The sequence below is a fragment of the Vipera ursinii genome (assembly GCF_947247035.1).
Source record: "Vipera ursinii genome assembly, chromosome: 3".
NCBI lineage: Eukaryota > Metazoa > Chordata > Lepidosauria > Squamata > Viperidae > Vipera > Vipera ursinii.
The window spans coordinates 189342080-189357783 of NC_139516.1; the positions used below are offsets into that span (position 1 = coordinate 189342080).

At 36.6% G+C, this 15704-nt stretch overlaps 1 protein-coding gene across 4 annotated transcripts in view; it reads right to left on the reverse strand.

Annotated features, from left to right (window-relative positions):
- NIPAL2 (NIPA like domain containing 2) overlaps window positions 1–15317 on the reverse strand; it is a 36973-nt gene extending 21656 nt beyond the window's left edge. Inside the window, exons 1-5 of one of the 4 annotated variants that reach the window (XM_083358956.1) lie at window positions 15061–15317; window positions 13147–13215; window positions 11442–11613; window positions 6385–6444; window positions 2626–2747 (exon numbers count right to left, since the gene is read on the reverse strand). In XM_083358956.1, coding sequence (XP_083215082.1) covers window positions 2626–2747; window positions 6385–6444; window positions 11442–11613; window positions 13147–13215; window positions 15061–15156 — 519 coding nt within the window. In that variant the 5' untranslated portion in view covers window positions 15157–15317. The remainder of the gene's footprint in view (window positions 1–2625; window positions 2748–6384; window positions 6445–11441; window positions 11614–13146; window positions 13216–15060) is intronic. The other 3 variants (XM_083358958.1, XM_083358957.1, XM_083358959.1) reach the window with 3 other exon arrangements.
- Window positions 15318–15704: the final 387 nt, after the last annotated feature.

The following is a 15704-nucleotide window of genomic DNA, read 5'->3' on the forward strand; positions in this document are numbered from 1 at the left end:
TTTATTGACTATGAAGGCTACTCCATTTCTTCTGAGGGATTCTTGCCTGCAGTAGTATACTTGATGGTCATCTGAATTAAATTCAACCATTCCTGTCCATTTTAGTTCGCTGATTCCTAAGATGTTGATGTTCAGTCTTGTCATCTCTTTTTTGACCACGTCCAGCTTGCCTTGATTCATGGATCTTACATTCTATGTTCCTATGGAGAAAAAATCTTTACAGCATCGGACTTTCACCACCAGATACATCCACAGCTGAGCGTCCTTTCGGCTTTCACCCAGTCGCTTCATTCTTTCTGGCACTACTAGTACTAGCCCTCTGCTCTTCCCCAGTAGCATGTTGGACGCATGTTTCATTATAAGGAGACGAGGAAGATTCCCTTACCAGCCTCCCAAACCCTCACTCCTAGTTTTCATTTTGCTCAACAGCCCTGAAAGCTTTTCTCTTCTGCAAGTAACAATGGTTACAAAAGTTCCCTCTTTTACTTTTCTGCAGAAGGACTGAGAGAACATTTACACAACAGATTCTATGATAAGTGCCTTAAAATAATTTTGGCTCATATATTAGATATATATGGTATAAATAAATAAGTGGCATTAACTGGACCAATGTAATTTGGTATAGACAATCTTTGGCTATTTCAGCTTCAACACTTGGGATTTTGTGATTCCCAACTCTAAGTCTAAACTTTCCTGGGTTGGTGTAAAGACTAGAAGGTGAAAAGTTTTGGAAAGTTTTCACTTACAATTCTGAAGAAACAAAGAGAACTGAACACTTTGGCTCCATGTTGTATTAAATATTTTGATCATATTTAATAAAGATTAGACTAAGGGCTTACTTGCTTCCTCTCTACTGTGCAAATGCTCTTTCTCCTTTCCAGATTTAACCATCATGCTACTCACCATGGTACATTTTCACTCACATTAATGTAATTCATAGAGATCATCAAACCAGAACCTACAGTTGGCATTTGTAGAACTTTTGCAAATGCCTTTATCCACTTCACACTTGCACTTACATGCAGCTCCTGAAACTTGCTTTTTTGTTCCCTTCTTGTGGACCTGGTATCATACTTGAGCTTACAGAAAATCAGCAGGAGAGCCTGCACCCCATTTTGAGATTGGAAACACATGGTAGTTATAGCATGAGTGATAAAATAAGTTTGGTGTTTTTTCTAAAAAAAAACACCATACTTCTCAGCAAAATGCAAATTAAAAAAACCCTTATATTTGGGAATTCATCGGATTGCCTGAAGAGTCTTTCACTATTCTCAATACTTGAGGATTTCAAATACCTAGTCACATGAATTGACACTAGTTTAGCAAACTGTGATCTATGGTATATGAAACCCAAACCTACAGTACATAAAGACATAAATATCATTTTTGTTACGCTAATCTTTATCTTTTTTTCTATCTTGGTGAATACAGACTAGCTTTTTTTTATGCTGCATTGTTTCTCACGGAGAACCACTCAAAAATTCTTTCCATCTCACCCAAGGAATATGCATAGAACAGCTGCTGAAGTGAGTAAATACAGATAGTCCTCAACGTATCGCCACAATTGAGCCCAAAATGTATGTTGCTAAGTGAGACATTTGTTATTTTTTTTATTTTAATTCCATTTATATCCCGCCCTTCTCCGAAGACTCAGGGCGGCTTACAAGCTTAGCAGTAGCCTTCATTCTATGTATATGCCTGCTTATTAGGGCTTTCACACACCCCCAAGCGGCATTATTACAAAGTCAGCTTAATTGCCCCCAACAATCTGGGTCCTCATTTTACCTCCCTCGGAAGGATGGAAGGCTGAGTCAACCTTGAGCCTGGTGGGATGCGAACCTGCACTAATTGCAGGCAGCTGGTGTTACTTAAGGAGGCATTAGCCCACTGCTCCACCAAGGCTCTCTGGGTTTTGCCCCTTTTTATGACCCTTCTTGCCACAGCTTTAAGTAAATCATTGCAATTGTCAAGTTAGTAACATGGTTGTTAAGTGAGTCTGGCTTCCACATTGACTTTGCTTGTCAGAAGGTCGCAAAAGATGATCACATGATCCCAGGACACTGCGACTGTCATAAATACGAGTCAGTTGCTAAGCATCTGAATTTTGATCACGTGACCATGGGGATGCTGCAATGAAAAATGGTCATAAGTTTCCTTTTTCAGTAATGTTGTAACTTTGAACAGTCACTAAATGAACTGTTGTAAGTCGAGGACTACCTGTACCAACATCCTTATTCTAGAGCAGGGGTAGGCAACCTCGGCTCTTTTATGACTCGTGGACTTCAACCCCAGAATTCCTGAGTCAGCATAGAGCTGTAAAAGAGCCGAGGTTGCCTACCCCTGTTCTAGAGAATGTGCTATAAGAAAAACAACTTTTGACCAGAATGCTCAAATTATCCTTTATATATCATTTAAGAATAGCAATCCTTACGCACCAAAATGGCACCATCCACAATCAAAGGCCCACAGGTGGGAGAGACAGAAGTGGGAGAGGAGAGGAAACAGGGTGGAATAATCAAGAAAAAAGACAAAACAGGCTAGAAGCCTGAACAGGAACAGACTACTGTACGGTATAAAAATTGGTTACAGGTTATGCTTCTATATACTGAAGAATATTCTACTCACCATATAAACCAAGAACTGCCAACTAACTAAATCGTTCTGTATCGTCCTTGCTGTGCCTTTTTGGATAATGTGGGGTGCAAAAGTCACCAACAGGAACATTCCCACAAGCATCACTGTTCCACCTTGAAACACATTTAAATAAACATTTTTTTTCTTTTACTGCATTTAAAAAAATGCACAAAAAATGAACAGATTTTTAAAAATGATAATACACATCGGTCCAATAGAAAATTGAATTGCTAATTGTATTTCCAACCCCCCTGGAAAAGGTTAAAACAAAATGGAATGTTAAATTGATACAAGCAACTTCAATGTATTATATATATAAATTAATAACTTTTTTATATTTTTATATATTTATTTATATCTTATTTTTATTTTATAGTTATATCTATCTTATTATATTTGCTGGTAAAGTGTGATGAAATCTATGCCAAAGGGGAAATCCATTTAGATCAACATTTTATTTCTGTGCGATACATAACTAGAAGACTCTTCCTTCAAGTAATCTTGATTTTTTTAAAAAATGGGGAAATCATTATTATGTAGCAACTTTGTAAGCGTTAATATAAAGGACCTAAAATGTTAAAAAAAAGTTATTACACGTACAGAAAGATAGCTTATTTTTATACAGAAGTCTTTCAATTTTTGATCACACTTCCATGAGATCTATAAGACATAATGCAAGCAACAGTAAATAAAATATTCAGTATTTCACTGGAGGAGTAGAATTTCAGCTGTTTAAATAATTTCAATCAACTTGTGTCAGATCTTCTTGTAGGAGGAATATTTAAGAAGTGGATAGGAATGAAAATAGGAGCCAGCAAGCCAACTCACTCTTTACTTTCTGTAATATCTCTCATCCTCCTCCATGGGTAGGAAGAAACTACCTGGCATTAAGCAATAGTTTTTTTCCTCCACTTTCTCTGCTTACATGTTGATCCAACAGCTGTGGATGGGAAATTATTGTATAATCCAGGGCTGTAGGCCAGACTGGAATGCTGAAACAAGTCTGGAAGAAGGCAACCACAATTTCCTTGCTCTTCTCAGTGTAAATACAGACAATCCTCGTTATTTACAGGTTCCATGTTTGCAAATTCTCTTTTTGTTAACATTTACTTGTAACCCTCAAATCAATACTCGAAAAATATCCCTGGGTTATTCATGGGCATGCAGAGTGGTGAAAATTTTGAGTGTAACAGAATAGCAGAATAACAGAGTTGGAAGGGACCTTGGAGGTCTTCTGGTCCAACCCCCTGCTCAAGCAGCAGACCCTATACAATTTGAGACAAGTGGCTGCCCAGTCTCTTCTTAAAAGCCTCCAGTGATGGAGCACCCACAACTTCTGAAGGCAAGCTGTTGTACTGGTTAATTGTTCTCATTGTTAGGAAATTTCTCCTTAGTTTTAAGTTGCTTCTCTCCTTGATTAGTTTCCATCCAAAGAGAGAGGCAACTTACAACTATGGAGAAACTAAGGAGTCATCATTCTGCATGTCTGCCTATCTCTGGTGATTTCTCTGGTTAAAATGTCCATCAAAATAAGTATGTGTGATTATGTGTGTGTGTGCGCGCATTTAAATGTTTAATGTTTTCTTTTCAAGATTTTATTTGCAAACAATATGTAAACATCAAAGAAGATTTCTTTAAACAGAAACACACATATCTTCTTCCCTTTGAGTTTAAAATCCCTTTGCTTCCATAATCAATCAATGCAGAATATCTGGGGTACAAAAGATTGCACAGAATATTAATGGAATTATTTAAAGGGGGAGAAACATGCAGAGCTGTGGCAGAATTCCATACAGTATTTATGTGCTTACGCAAATCTTCCTAATAATCATTCTCTTTGTCATGATATTGCTAATGTTAATGGAATGCAGAGGTTTTTAAGAAGCCTCTGTGGTACAGCTACTCACAGAAATAAATCAGCACAGAATGCTGCTTCAAACTATGAGAAGCACATAAGAGGAACTTGATCAGCTGAAAAATAAATTCTCTATACATCTCATGAATCAACTACGTATTCCAGGATTAGTGCAAACATTTACTGAGACTATTTTATAGGCTGTATTAACTGCTTGTTTATTCGTGTAGGGACTCAAAAACCAGCTTCCTCTAATAAGTTTCTTTAAAATCAACGAATATATAAATTCTTGCCTGTTATTTTAAATGTACGGATTTTAATATATGTCGTGGACTTTTTTATGTAGATGCTCCTGATTTTATAATATTGTATGAAGTGATCATCAACTGTAATATGTTATTGCATTAACTGTCATTTTATTCTATGTCTGTGCAATGCTTAATTACAACTGCATAATAAACAGAACAACTACTGCCAGGATTAGTAACATTTAGTTATGACCAACCTTGTTGAATTTAATGAAAAGTTTCTCCAGGAATTCTGCTTTCTACCCTAGTCAAGCTCCCAACATGGTCATAATCAGAACTAGGAAGCAATAAGTTACTGTAGAAGGTATCCAAAGTAGGGGACCTGGAGCAGAAGGCTCTCCTGGGGACCTCAGTGCAACAAGGAAGTAGGTAGAACTGGACAAAATTTAAATCTAAATTAAATCTATCTTATCAAACACTAAATAAGTGAAGATGTCATTCGATGTATCTTTAGCAGTTTGCCCCTTCTGTCTGACAAGTTACTATTTGACACCAACTTTTGGGAGAGGCTTTGAGGGCCATGTTCATGGTGTTCTTCGGGGTTAGCGTTATCAATCAGAATACCCCTTGTGCTATTTTCATCATGTTCTTCTTAACAACTTTTGTTGAAAAGGAAAAAGACTCAGCTACCAATTGGGAAACACAAAAGGGAGATGATTTTATCTAGCATAATGGGACATTCAAAGGAAGAAGCAGAGGAATTGCACTATCAATGCTTTCTTTGCAACCATCCTAATATCAGTTATTTTCTTACGGTGAATCTGGGGAATTTTGACACGCAGCCATTATGACTCATACTCATTAGGCATCAACTCTCCATGGTGGGTGTAAAATACACTATTTCTTGGTTTTGCTTAATTCTTGTAGACATGCCTCTGTATTATTTATTGTGCAAAAAATCTTGAACATATGCATACTTCCCAAGCCACATGAGCCATCCCTTTTAAAATAATTAGTTCACATCAGCAAAGTAATGAAGATATAAAATTTATGAATAAATCATATACTGTATATATTTCACATATAGCAGACAGAAAAATCTCTATTCATTATGGAGACTGTAATCAGATAACTTTTAATTAGCTTCTAAATCTGCTCCTGGAATTTGTTCCTAAAAAGGCAAATCAATCAGAGTATCCCACTTAGAAATATAAACAGATGCTACAAAAAGGATTATTGTAATAAAATTTGAGACTGGAAGTCATCTTTAATATGTTACGTTTGCAAGTAACTGCTGTAATCTCAGAGCCAAAAATAACATTAGTTTGTTAACATCTAAAGGAATAAAGATATTTGAAGTTAATAATTATTAATTTAATTATACATTAATAAGTTTATATTAATTAATATAAAATTGTTTGAGATGGTAAGAAAAGTTCAATTTATTGCAAATATTCACCAGCAAAAGTTTATTAAAATACTTTTGTAAGTGACCAAGTTAGTATAAAAAGTGGGGGAAAGGTCCATTTATATAATTTTTTTAATTGTGCTGAATTACAGTGAAGGTGATGTGTTTGCAAAGTTAATGTTTTCAGAATAAATAATACATCAACTAATAATTTGGCAATGATTGTTTACGGTACTTACCCAATATACTTTGAGATCTAAAATTCTCTTTTAAGAATAAGATAGCTATAACAGCACTACCTGGAGAAGAAATATTAATATTACATAAGATAATTTATTTTTAAAAATGTAGCCAGTCTTGATAAATGATTTGGACAGTGTAATAAGCAAAGCTAAGCAGATTAATGGAGAAATTTGGGACACCTAAAATAAATACCTAACATTGCTTGCCTAGGGGAAGTTTTGAAATTGTAAGACTCTATCAACTAAATCCTTTCAGCATTTGGCTAAGGCAACAGACATTCTAGTCTGTCTTAGCCATGGTAAATTGCTTACTATTCACAATTTTTAAGTTTGAAGAAATAGGACTATGTCTATAAAGTTTCTTAGGAAATAGGTCTCCTCCATTGTTTAGGAGCAGTGCAATGGGAATCAAGATGTTGGTCATGGCAGCATAATCAAGGCCTTGCCTTTCTGTACAGTGGGTCAATGTACTTTTAAAAAAGGGTGCTCAGTCACCTCTACCCTGCAGATGTTATTGTTTGGTAGGTTACGAAGGTAGTTTTAGTTAGGAATTTTTATGGCTGTAAATTGCCAAAAGCCCCATTGTAGCTGGTGGTGTACAAATTGTGAATTAAAGAAAGAAAACTTAACTGTAGCCTCTGAAGTGTTCCAACTACTGCCTTATTTGTTCACTGAATACCTGTGATTTAAGTCAAAGCTTTCTGGGGAGTGGAAACCACTGTGCAATTTTGCATAATTGTATGGCCGTCAATGCATAAAAGTTCTAATTAACTTTTTCTTAATGCCTACAAGTTCACAATATTTTGGCATCTATATCCCATGGGAAAACAATGATGGAATCTTGCCAATCTTGTAATATACATAGAATGAAGGCTATTGCTAAGCACATTGATTTGTGCTTTAGATTGTAAGCCGCCCTGAGTCTTCGGAGAAGGGTGGGATATAAATGGGATTTAAAAAAAAATGTTGGCCATTTCTAATAACCACTTTAATTCTTCTTCACTTTAGCTTTGCGGGTCTCTGCACACTGTGTTGCTGAGCTAGGAGGTAGATCACCACAGTTAGGTATTCAGTCCATTTGTAATTCTAACGCAGTTAAAGAGAGTAAAAATGAATAACCAGTGCAAAGATTTTGCCTGTACAAAGCAATAAACAACTTAAAAACAAGTGAAAAGAATTAATTATGTCCACTCAGATGGCTTCTTCAGAAAAACCCACGCCCTTTATCAAGCTCCTATTTTGATGCATTGCTCGTCTTCGCATCTATAATTTAAAGTGAGTCATGCTGAGAGTGCTGGATGAAAGTCAACTGACTGTGCTTGCCAAGGCAACATTTACACAGCATATTCCTTCTCTTACACATTAATCTGTTCGGGACCCATCACAGCTTCTTTCATTTCATCAGTTGCATATCACTATTGGGCTCATACCAGGCCACAGATTATAGTGTCGCAATAATATGACCTGCCTAACTCTGTGACTTACCTTCCTCTTCTACCCTACTTCTTGCAAATTATTCCAGCTACTGAAATTCAGCTCCCTTTTAAGTGTCCTGCAATTGGTGACAACCACCAGTGTATTAGATATCTCTTGATGAGGGCAATTTACAGCATTTGTATTTATATGCGTTGGGTAAACACTTAATGTAATTCTAATAAGAACAGGGAAGACAAGCTTATTATGTAAGAGTTCCCTGCATTTAGCACACATAGAAAAAAATAATACCACACCATTATAATGAACTGCTGCATTTTATTTGTGTAGTGTACAGCAGCCAAACTCTCAAATATTATAATTTGCATTATCCTAGGATTCTACTACCTAATTGTTATTTCAATCTGCTACAAACTCTCATCAGGCTTTATATTAACTCTTTGCCAAGCTTTGGGAGATTATTTCTCATGATTTCTAGCAAGAAGGCTTTAAATTTAGGCAATCTGCTTACTTCAACTATTCCTTTTTGAAAAAATATATCTAGCATATTTTATTTTGCCAATGATCCATAAAAATTGAAAACTGACCTGCTCTCAAGGGATTAAAAAGAGAAATAGCAACCTGCAAAAATGTATGTTTTTAATAGGAATTCTCCCTTCCCAGGAAATATAATTCCCCCACCTTTTAAGTAGTTTAAATATAGTTGCTGTAAAAAGTTACCGAGTTCTATATGTAGATTAAAAAATGTGATCCTTTTGGAGATACACTTAAAATATATATCTACTTAGACCATCACTTCATGTGAAACATTTAGGCTGACAGCTTTTGCAAGCAAAAAGTACTGGTATCCAAGCAACGTTAAACTACAGCAGAATGATTGAAAGGAGTGAATGTGGAGGAAAAACACTCCAGAATATAAATCACTGTTCCCTCCCAAGATCTACTTCACATCACAATTGCAGACTTGCATCTCAAATAGACCCCCTAAGCCTGCAGGGGTTGGAGAATGGGCAGAGTCTCAAATTGCCTCCATATTGAAAACTATGTAGTGGGGAAGAAGCTATGATGAGCTTTTTCTTGAAACATGAACAATCTATGTGGAAGAATTTGTATTCTGCTTTTGGAGAGTGGTTTACTATGCAAAAATGCCTCAGCAATATACAGTGGTAGAGTTATGATGTATCTTATCAACTAGGCCCAAATCTTTTCTAAAGACCACATGCTTCTAAAGATGTCTCCTAAAGTTTAACTGATATTATAGAACAAAAATTAAAGAGTTATCAGCAGGGCTTATATGATCCTTAGGGTATGACTGTATGAAACGTACACATGTCTGCAGTGACTGAATATCAAATTCCAGATGAAATAAGAGTCTACTACAACAAAGCAGTTATCTCTCCTCACATTTCCCAAACTAGGCAAAAAAAATTTTTTTCTGGGCAAGGCATAATATTTTGCCTTTGGCATTATTAGAAAGAACATATGTATTCTAAGATCCCATATAAGAAAATATGTTTGTCCCTATGGAACTAAGGGATAATGAAACTGATCAATGTGTCATTCGCTGTAGCATTTATAGGGATATTCAGCCTACTTACATCTAATCCCTTCTTCATTTGGAAGAACAAATAACTTTTATATGATTTAACTGTTTACAAAATTCTAAATCCATAACCCAAATTGACCAGACAACCCATCAATAAATTATCTTACCTCTTCAAGATCCAAACATCTGGAGAGACAGAAAGACTGGCATGTTTATAACTAAAATCATCCAACTGAGAACTTCTTACCTAGATCCTTGGGGTGAACTGCCAAGGAGATGATCTTATTTGATTAGTTTACTGAATATGTTTTTATATTCAGATATATTAATTTTACTCTAGTTTGATGACATATTATGATTTGATGTGGCCATTTAATTAATCAATAAACAATAAACGTAAACAATATAACCTAGATTATAGCAAAACAATGTGTGGTGGCAGTGAAAATTAGATCTCCCATAGTTAAAACTCAGTTTGTTGACCATCTTGATGTTGTGGGAAGAATCCAGAGAAAGAAATATTTTGGGGAATACCGGTACTAAAAAGGAAGAATATATTTCTCCAAAGGAATAATGAAGAACTTTTAAAAAGGCAGAAACTTCTCCCTCCCCACAGCCAGAAAACTCAGCAGAAACCAGCTTTTAGAAATGTAGATGTAATAAGAGCCTTGGTGGAGCAGTGGGCTAATGCCTCCTTAAGTAACACCAGCTGCCTGCAATTAGTGCAGGTTCGCATCCCACCAGGCTCAAGGTTGACTCAGCCTTCCATCCTTCCGAGGTAGGTAAAATGAGGACCCAGATTGTTGGGGGCAATAAGCTGACTTTGTAATAATGCCACTTAGGGGGGGGCGAAAGCCCTAATAAGCAGCACATTGGTTTGTGCTTAAATTGTAAGCTGCCCTGAGTCTTCGGAGAAGCGCGGGATATAAATGGGATTAAAATAAATAAATAAATAAATAATCCATTCAGGAAGGTTAGAGCCAGGAAGCTAGAAACTGATGAGATAAGGAAGACAAAGACCCCTAAAATTTACATACCCCACCCAAACTCTAAAAGACATGACCTTTGGGGACATAATAAGATTAATCCACCAATACCAAAAGGGCACACTCAGATTCAGGTCAAAGTACATGACACAGGAAATACAAAGCCTCAAACAGGAACAGGAAACAACTTTAAAAGCCCAAGTAGGTATAAAAACCCACCACTCTTAGCTACATGTGGTTAGTTTTCCCAGAGACATGCTTCTGTCTGTCTCTGCCCTTCAATAAACTACAACCTTCTTTCTAAAGGTAGTCTCCATTTTTTTTTTATTCCGAGCTTGGACTGGACCCTGATGAAGATTTTTCTTTCAACAATGTCATCTAATGTTTTATTTCATTTTAATCCTGCACCTCGGCTGTAAAAATGTATTTTGAAATTTAAGACCTGGAGTTTAACTAGCATCAGCCCTTATTTCAGTAGCATCCGAAGTTGTTTCAGCTTGCATGTAACCAGTCACATATACCAACCATGCACTGCTTCTGCTTTTACTGTTTCAGAACAAAGACAGTATTAAGCTTGACAGGAACAAGTTCACAACAGTAAGACATCTGCATGGAATTGTTTTTTCTAGGACTGTCATTTGTCTGAAAAGTTCTGAGAACTGTCATGTGTCTAAGTACATTAATAGCAAGTTTCAGTGCCAGATAAAATGAGACCAACTAGCATCCAGAGGAGGGGACTACGATGTCTGAGCAAAGCAGTTCTATGACATAGCCACATGCTTTCTAAAGAACCTTAAAATAATACTGTTTGGTACCAATGGAAGAGAATATTTATAGCTCAGGGTTGAACTATGGGGTCCCTGATACTGTCTGAGCTTGGCTATTTTCTTGTAAACATTTCATTACACAATTATGAAATGTTATCTGTGCTAGAAAATCCCATTCCCTTCTAGAATTGATGATGTTACCTAGGTGGGTAATGAAATGTCTTCGAGAAAACAACCAAGCTCAGAAGGCAGCAAGGGCCCCCAATATTATTTGGGTTCATCCCGACTAACACACATACAGTGAAGGATGGGAAGTCTCACCAATGACAGCCACACTTCCTAAAGGAGCAACCACCATAACTGGAGCAAATCCATAGGCTGCGAAGTTCCCAATTTCTCCAATTCCCATAAATATAATTCCACACCACCAGAGTTTGCTTCTGTAACAAGGTTTCTGAATGACTTGTTGGGTCAACCGAAGATGAGAATATTTCTGAAAGTCAGATATGAGAATGAAAGATATGGATTAAAAGATTAATGGTAAATGAGCATTAATATGATACTACACATATTTTTTCTACCTTTATGAAATAATACAACACTGTGGCTATTTAAAAAAGTATATTTCTGAAAGTCAGATATGAGAATGAAAGATATGGATTAATAGATTAATGGTAAGTGAACATAATATGGTACTACAAATATTTTTTCCACCTTTATGAAATAATACAACACTGGGGCTATTATATGAATCTTTGATCCCTAAATAAGAATTTATAGAAAAAAAACATCAGGCATCAAGAATTAGTATTCTGTGTAGGTAATTTGTAATGCATGGATATTTTGGACTTTCAAGCAAAAATATTTTAGAAACTTTGAATATTTAAGGTAGTCTCACATCAATGAGTCCTTCGGGAAAGGGCGGTATAGAAATGTAATAATAAAAAAAATCAATTACAAGAAAAGCATTTTGTTTCCAGAAATCAGAAAGGAAGCTTCGATCGTATGTTTGTCATTTGAATAAGGGGAACATGGAGAATATAACCATGGAGCTGAAGAATAAAATGATTTATCAAAAAAATTAAAGGGAATATTGGTTGTGTATGTCCATGACTGTCAACTGAGAAATGATCTTGAGCCAGTAGAAATTTTCATTAGCAAGAACAGAGCTGTTCACCTTTTCTCTCTCTCTCACTCCCAAATCCACTTCTAGGTTTTCAACTTTTTTGATCCTGTAAGTCATTTCATTCCTAAGATTTGTATCTTGAAGGTGATATAATATGTCCTTCAAGCTTCACAAGACTGGTGGCATACACATAATACAGAAGTGTCTATCAATTGTTAAATGGATTAATTGGCAAGATAAATTGACCAAATTATTCATACATGGTGGAAACGAAAAATACCATCGAGACCTTTCATTGATTCTCAGAATACAAATAATTTAGATTGCTTTAACATAAAGTTGTTCCTTTGATATATTTACTTTATTAAATTAATTAATGTATAACTTTCCAATCCAAAAGTTCATATTAATAGGGTGTAGCGCTATAAAACACATACATTAATTCTGAAAGATATGTTCAGTATAAAATAGCATTCTAATACGAGTTTAATTTTATTACAAATGATTTTTATAAGCAATTCACATTCTTATGGTATAATTCTACATTAAGATGTTTTTGCCCATGTACTGTCCACATATGTTTTGCATTGCACTTATGCATATATACGTAAATCAGAAAGAAATATAGCCCATGTTTTAAAAATTTATAAATAATATATGAATGCATACTGTAACTTCATTGAAACTACAATTTAACTCAATACTACCTTATCTCAGATCAACATTAAGTAATACTAGACTTAGTCAATCTGAGTGAAATTAGTTCCATTAAGGTGTCACACCAACTTTATCTATTATTTTAAAAAGTCTGCTTTAAGTGTGACTAAATTCCAATTTTATCTAATGCCTCTCAGTCTACATATAGTTCCACAGCTTGCAATACAATGAAGTTTTTCATACCTGCAAATTCAAGGAGATACTGATAAAAATGTTTCCTGTGATTGCCAATAGGATGCCAAAGAGCAAAGTCTGAAAAATACATACAATCTATCTACTGTCAGATAAAATTTTCAAAATTTCCAGCATATATACTTATATTCTTTTATAAAATCATTTGATTTTTAAATCTTTCTTAGATCACATTATTCTATAAATTGGCTTGGGAGGACTAACAAATGACATCAAGTTTTAAACATGCTCTGGGTTGGTACTAAAATATCCAGAGCTCTTAGACTATAAAATATATGTTGGGTGAGTGTGTACGGGTGGGTGGATATGGGTGTCTGTCTGTTGCATTTCCATGATGCAAAACAGAAATATGAATCGGATAATGAATATGAACCATAATCATCAGATTCTATTAGCAGCACAAACGATCAGTAGACGTTTTAACAGCCTTCTTTAGACCATCAGAAATGACTGGATCTCATCTCAACAGATGCAGTAACAACAAACCCCCCTCCCTCCACTCCCCGCTTAAAGATAATAATTACAATGGAACGTAATAAAAGTATTTTTTTAAACCATGCTTAAACAGGAATGTTAAAACAATAAACAACAGAAGGTTACACTCAGTTCCCTAAAAAGTCTTTTCCAGCTCTATGGAAGACTATACTTTGCTATGGAACACATCTGACAAATTTAAATCCAGTTATAGTAGGAAAGCATTATAAACATATGTCTTATTCCTCATTCATAATGGCAATTGTTCATTTAACACCAAAGCTCATACTAAAAAGTAATTTTTAAAACCATGCTTAAATTAGAATATGAAAACAACAACGGATAGATTTTCCCTATGATAATTTACCCAGACATTGATTAAAAATGGACATTCTCCAGTTCAGGAGCTCCCAAAAGGACTCCTCCCTGTTTACCTTTAAGATTTTTGGCAACTGTGGGATTAAAAAGCATGTTGGTAAATTGTCATTTTCATGTAACATTTTATTTTATTAACATATGCTTGTTGTTTTTCTACGAAGGGTGATGCTTAATCCCCAACAGACATGCTTAGCAACAGAAGCAAACTCTTTTCTGTTCCTTGAATTATAATGGTGCCTGGATTTAAAACAAGAACCCAGACATGTTCAAAATATGGGGTGGGGAAGTGGGGCGAAGAAGAGGATCTGACTGGTAAACTATGCTGTGTTTATTTGAGCATATAGCAATGGTCCTAAATCACAAGAGAAGAAATGTGAACTAGGCACATCATCACCAAAGAGCACAGTATAAAGTTACCCCATTTTAATCCCCAGTTTAAGATTCCAGCAGTGCAGTGCAGCAGTGAGTAGGAACCTTATTTATACTCAGAAACGGCGAATCCTTCAAGGGAGCAGATTCTTGATGTCCGCATCCATGCAGTTTCCAGCTGCTTTACAGCTTATCCTGACTTTTTGCAACCAGGGCGACTATAACTGTTCCAAGCGGAGCCCTCTGCTTAGGCCAGGGGTAGGCAACCTCGGCTCTTTTATGACTCATGGACTTCAACTCCCAGAATTCCTGAGCCAGGCTCAGGAATTCTGGAAGTTGAAGTCTATGAGTCATAAAAGAGCCGAGGTTGCCTACCTCTGGCTTAGGCTGTTCTCACCTTACTTGAAGAAACCCCGGGAGATTTTAATGGGTCTTACTTCAGAGCAGATCTCTAAGCAACGTTTCTAACCTTAGCTACTGTAAGACGTAGCTTACAGTAGCTTAGGGGTGGGTTTCAACTCCAAAAATTCCCCAGCAAGCAGGTTCCCCAGTATGCTGCCTAAAGAATTCTGGGAGTTGAAGTCCATCCGTCTTAGGGTTGCTGAGGGTGAGATATGCTGCTCTAAATTAAGCTCCTTTGAGAGGAGGGAAGAAGCCCTCGGAACCAGCCTCTCTTCTCCTTACCTGTTCATTTGCAAAATACCAGCCTTGGGAAAGAAACTCACGTCTGCTCGCCCTTCCTCCCAAGGTGGTGTTTTGCAGTAAGTGAGACGATCCCATAGTCTCTACTTCGTCCCCCGCTTCTCCGGACTCTTTAGCTGCACCGACGCCCCAAGCCACGCTGGGAGGCGAAGAAACCGGTTTGCAAGCTCAGGTGAACTTCCTGGGGCCGGAGCGCTAGGCGATGGGACGGGCCCTTGCCTTCCTGGGCCGGATGTTTTCACAGCAAGTGTTTGTACGTGGGGTGGGGTTGACCCAAAAGAGAATCGGGGACTAGAAGGGGCGTGAATCGGGAAGAAAGCAGAATGCCAGCAAAGCGAGACAAGACGCTTTGCTGCAGCGGAAAATGTTTGTTTTGGCAGCCGAACTTTACTAATCTTTGAATAGCTGCAGCATAGGACGAAACTATCTGACTTCTGACAAATACCGGTCAATGTCCTTAAAAATATCCACGCCAGAAAGACCCTAATCATAACTCTTTCCTGGTTTGGGCACTGTTGAAAGCAAGATGCTGAGAAAATGAACTCATTTTAGATGGCTGTAGGAAGGTGTGGTAGTCCCAAGGGGTTATATGCTTTCTGCCAAAGCCCTTTAAAAGGGAAGTAACG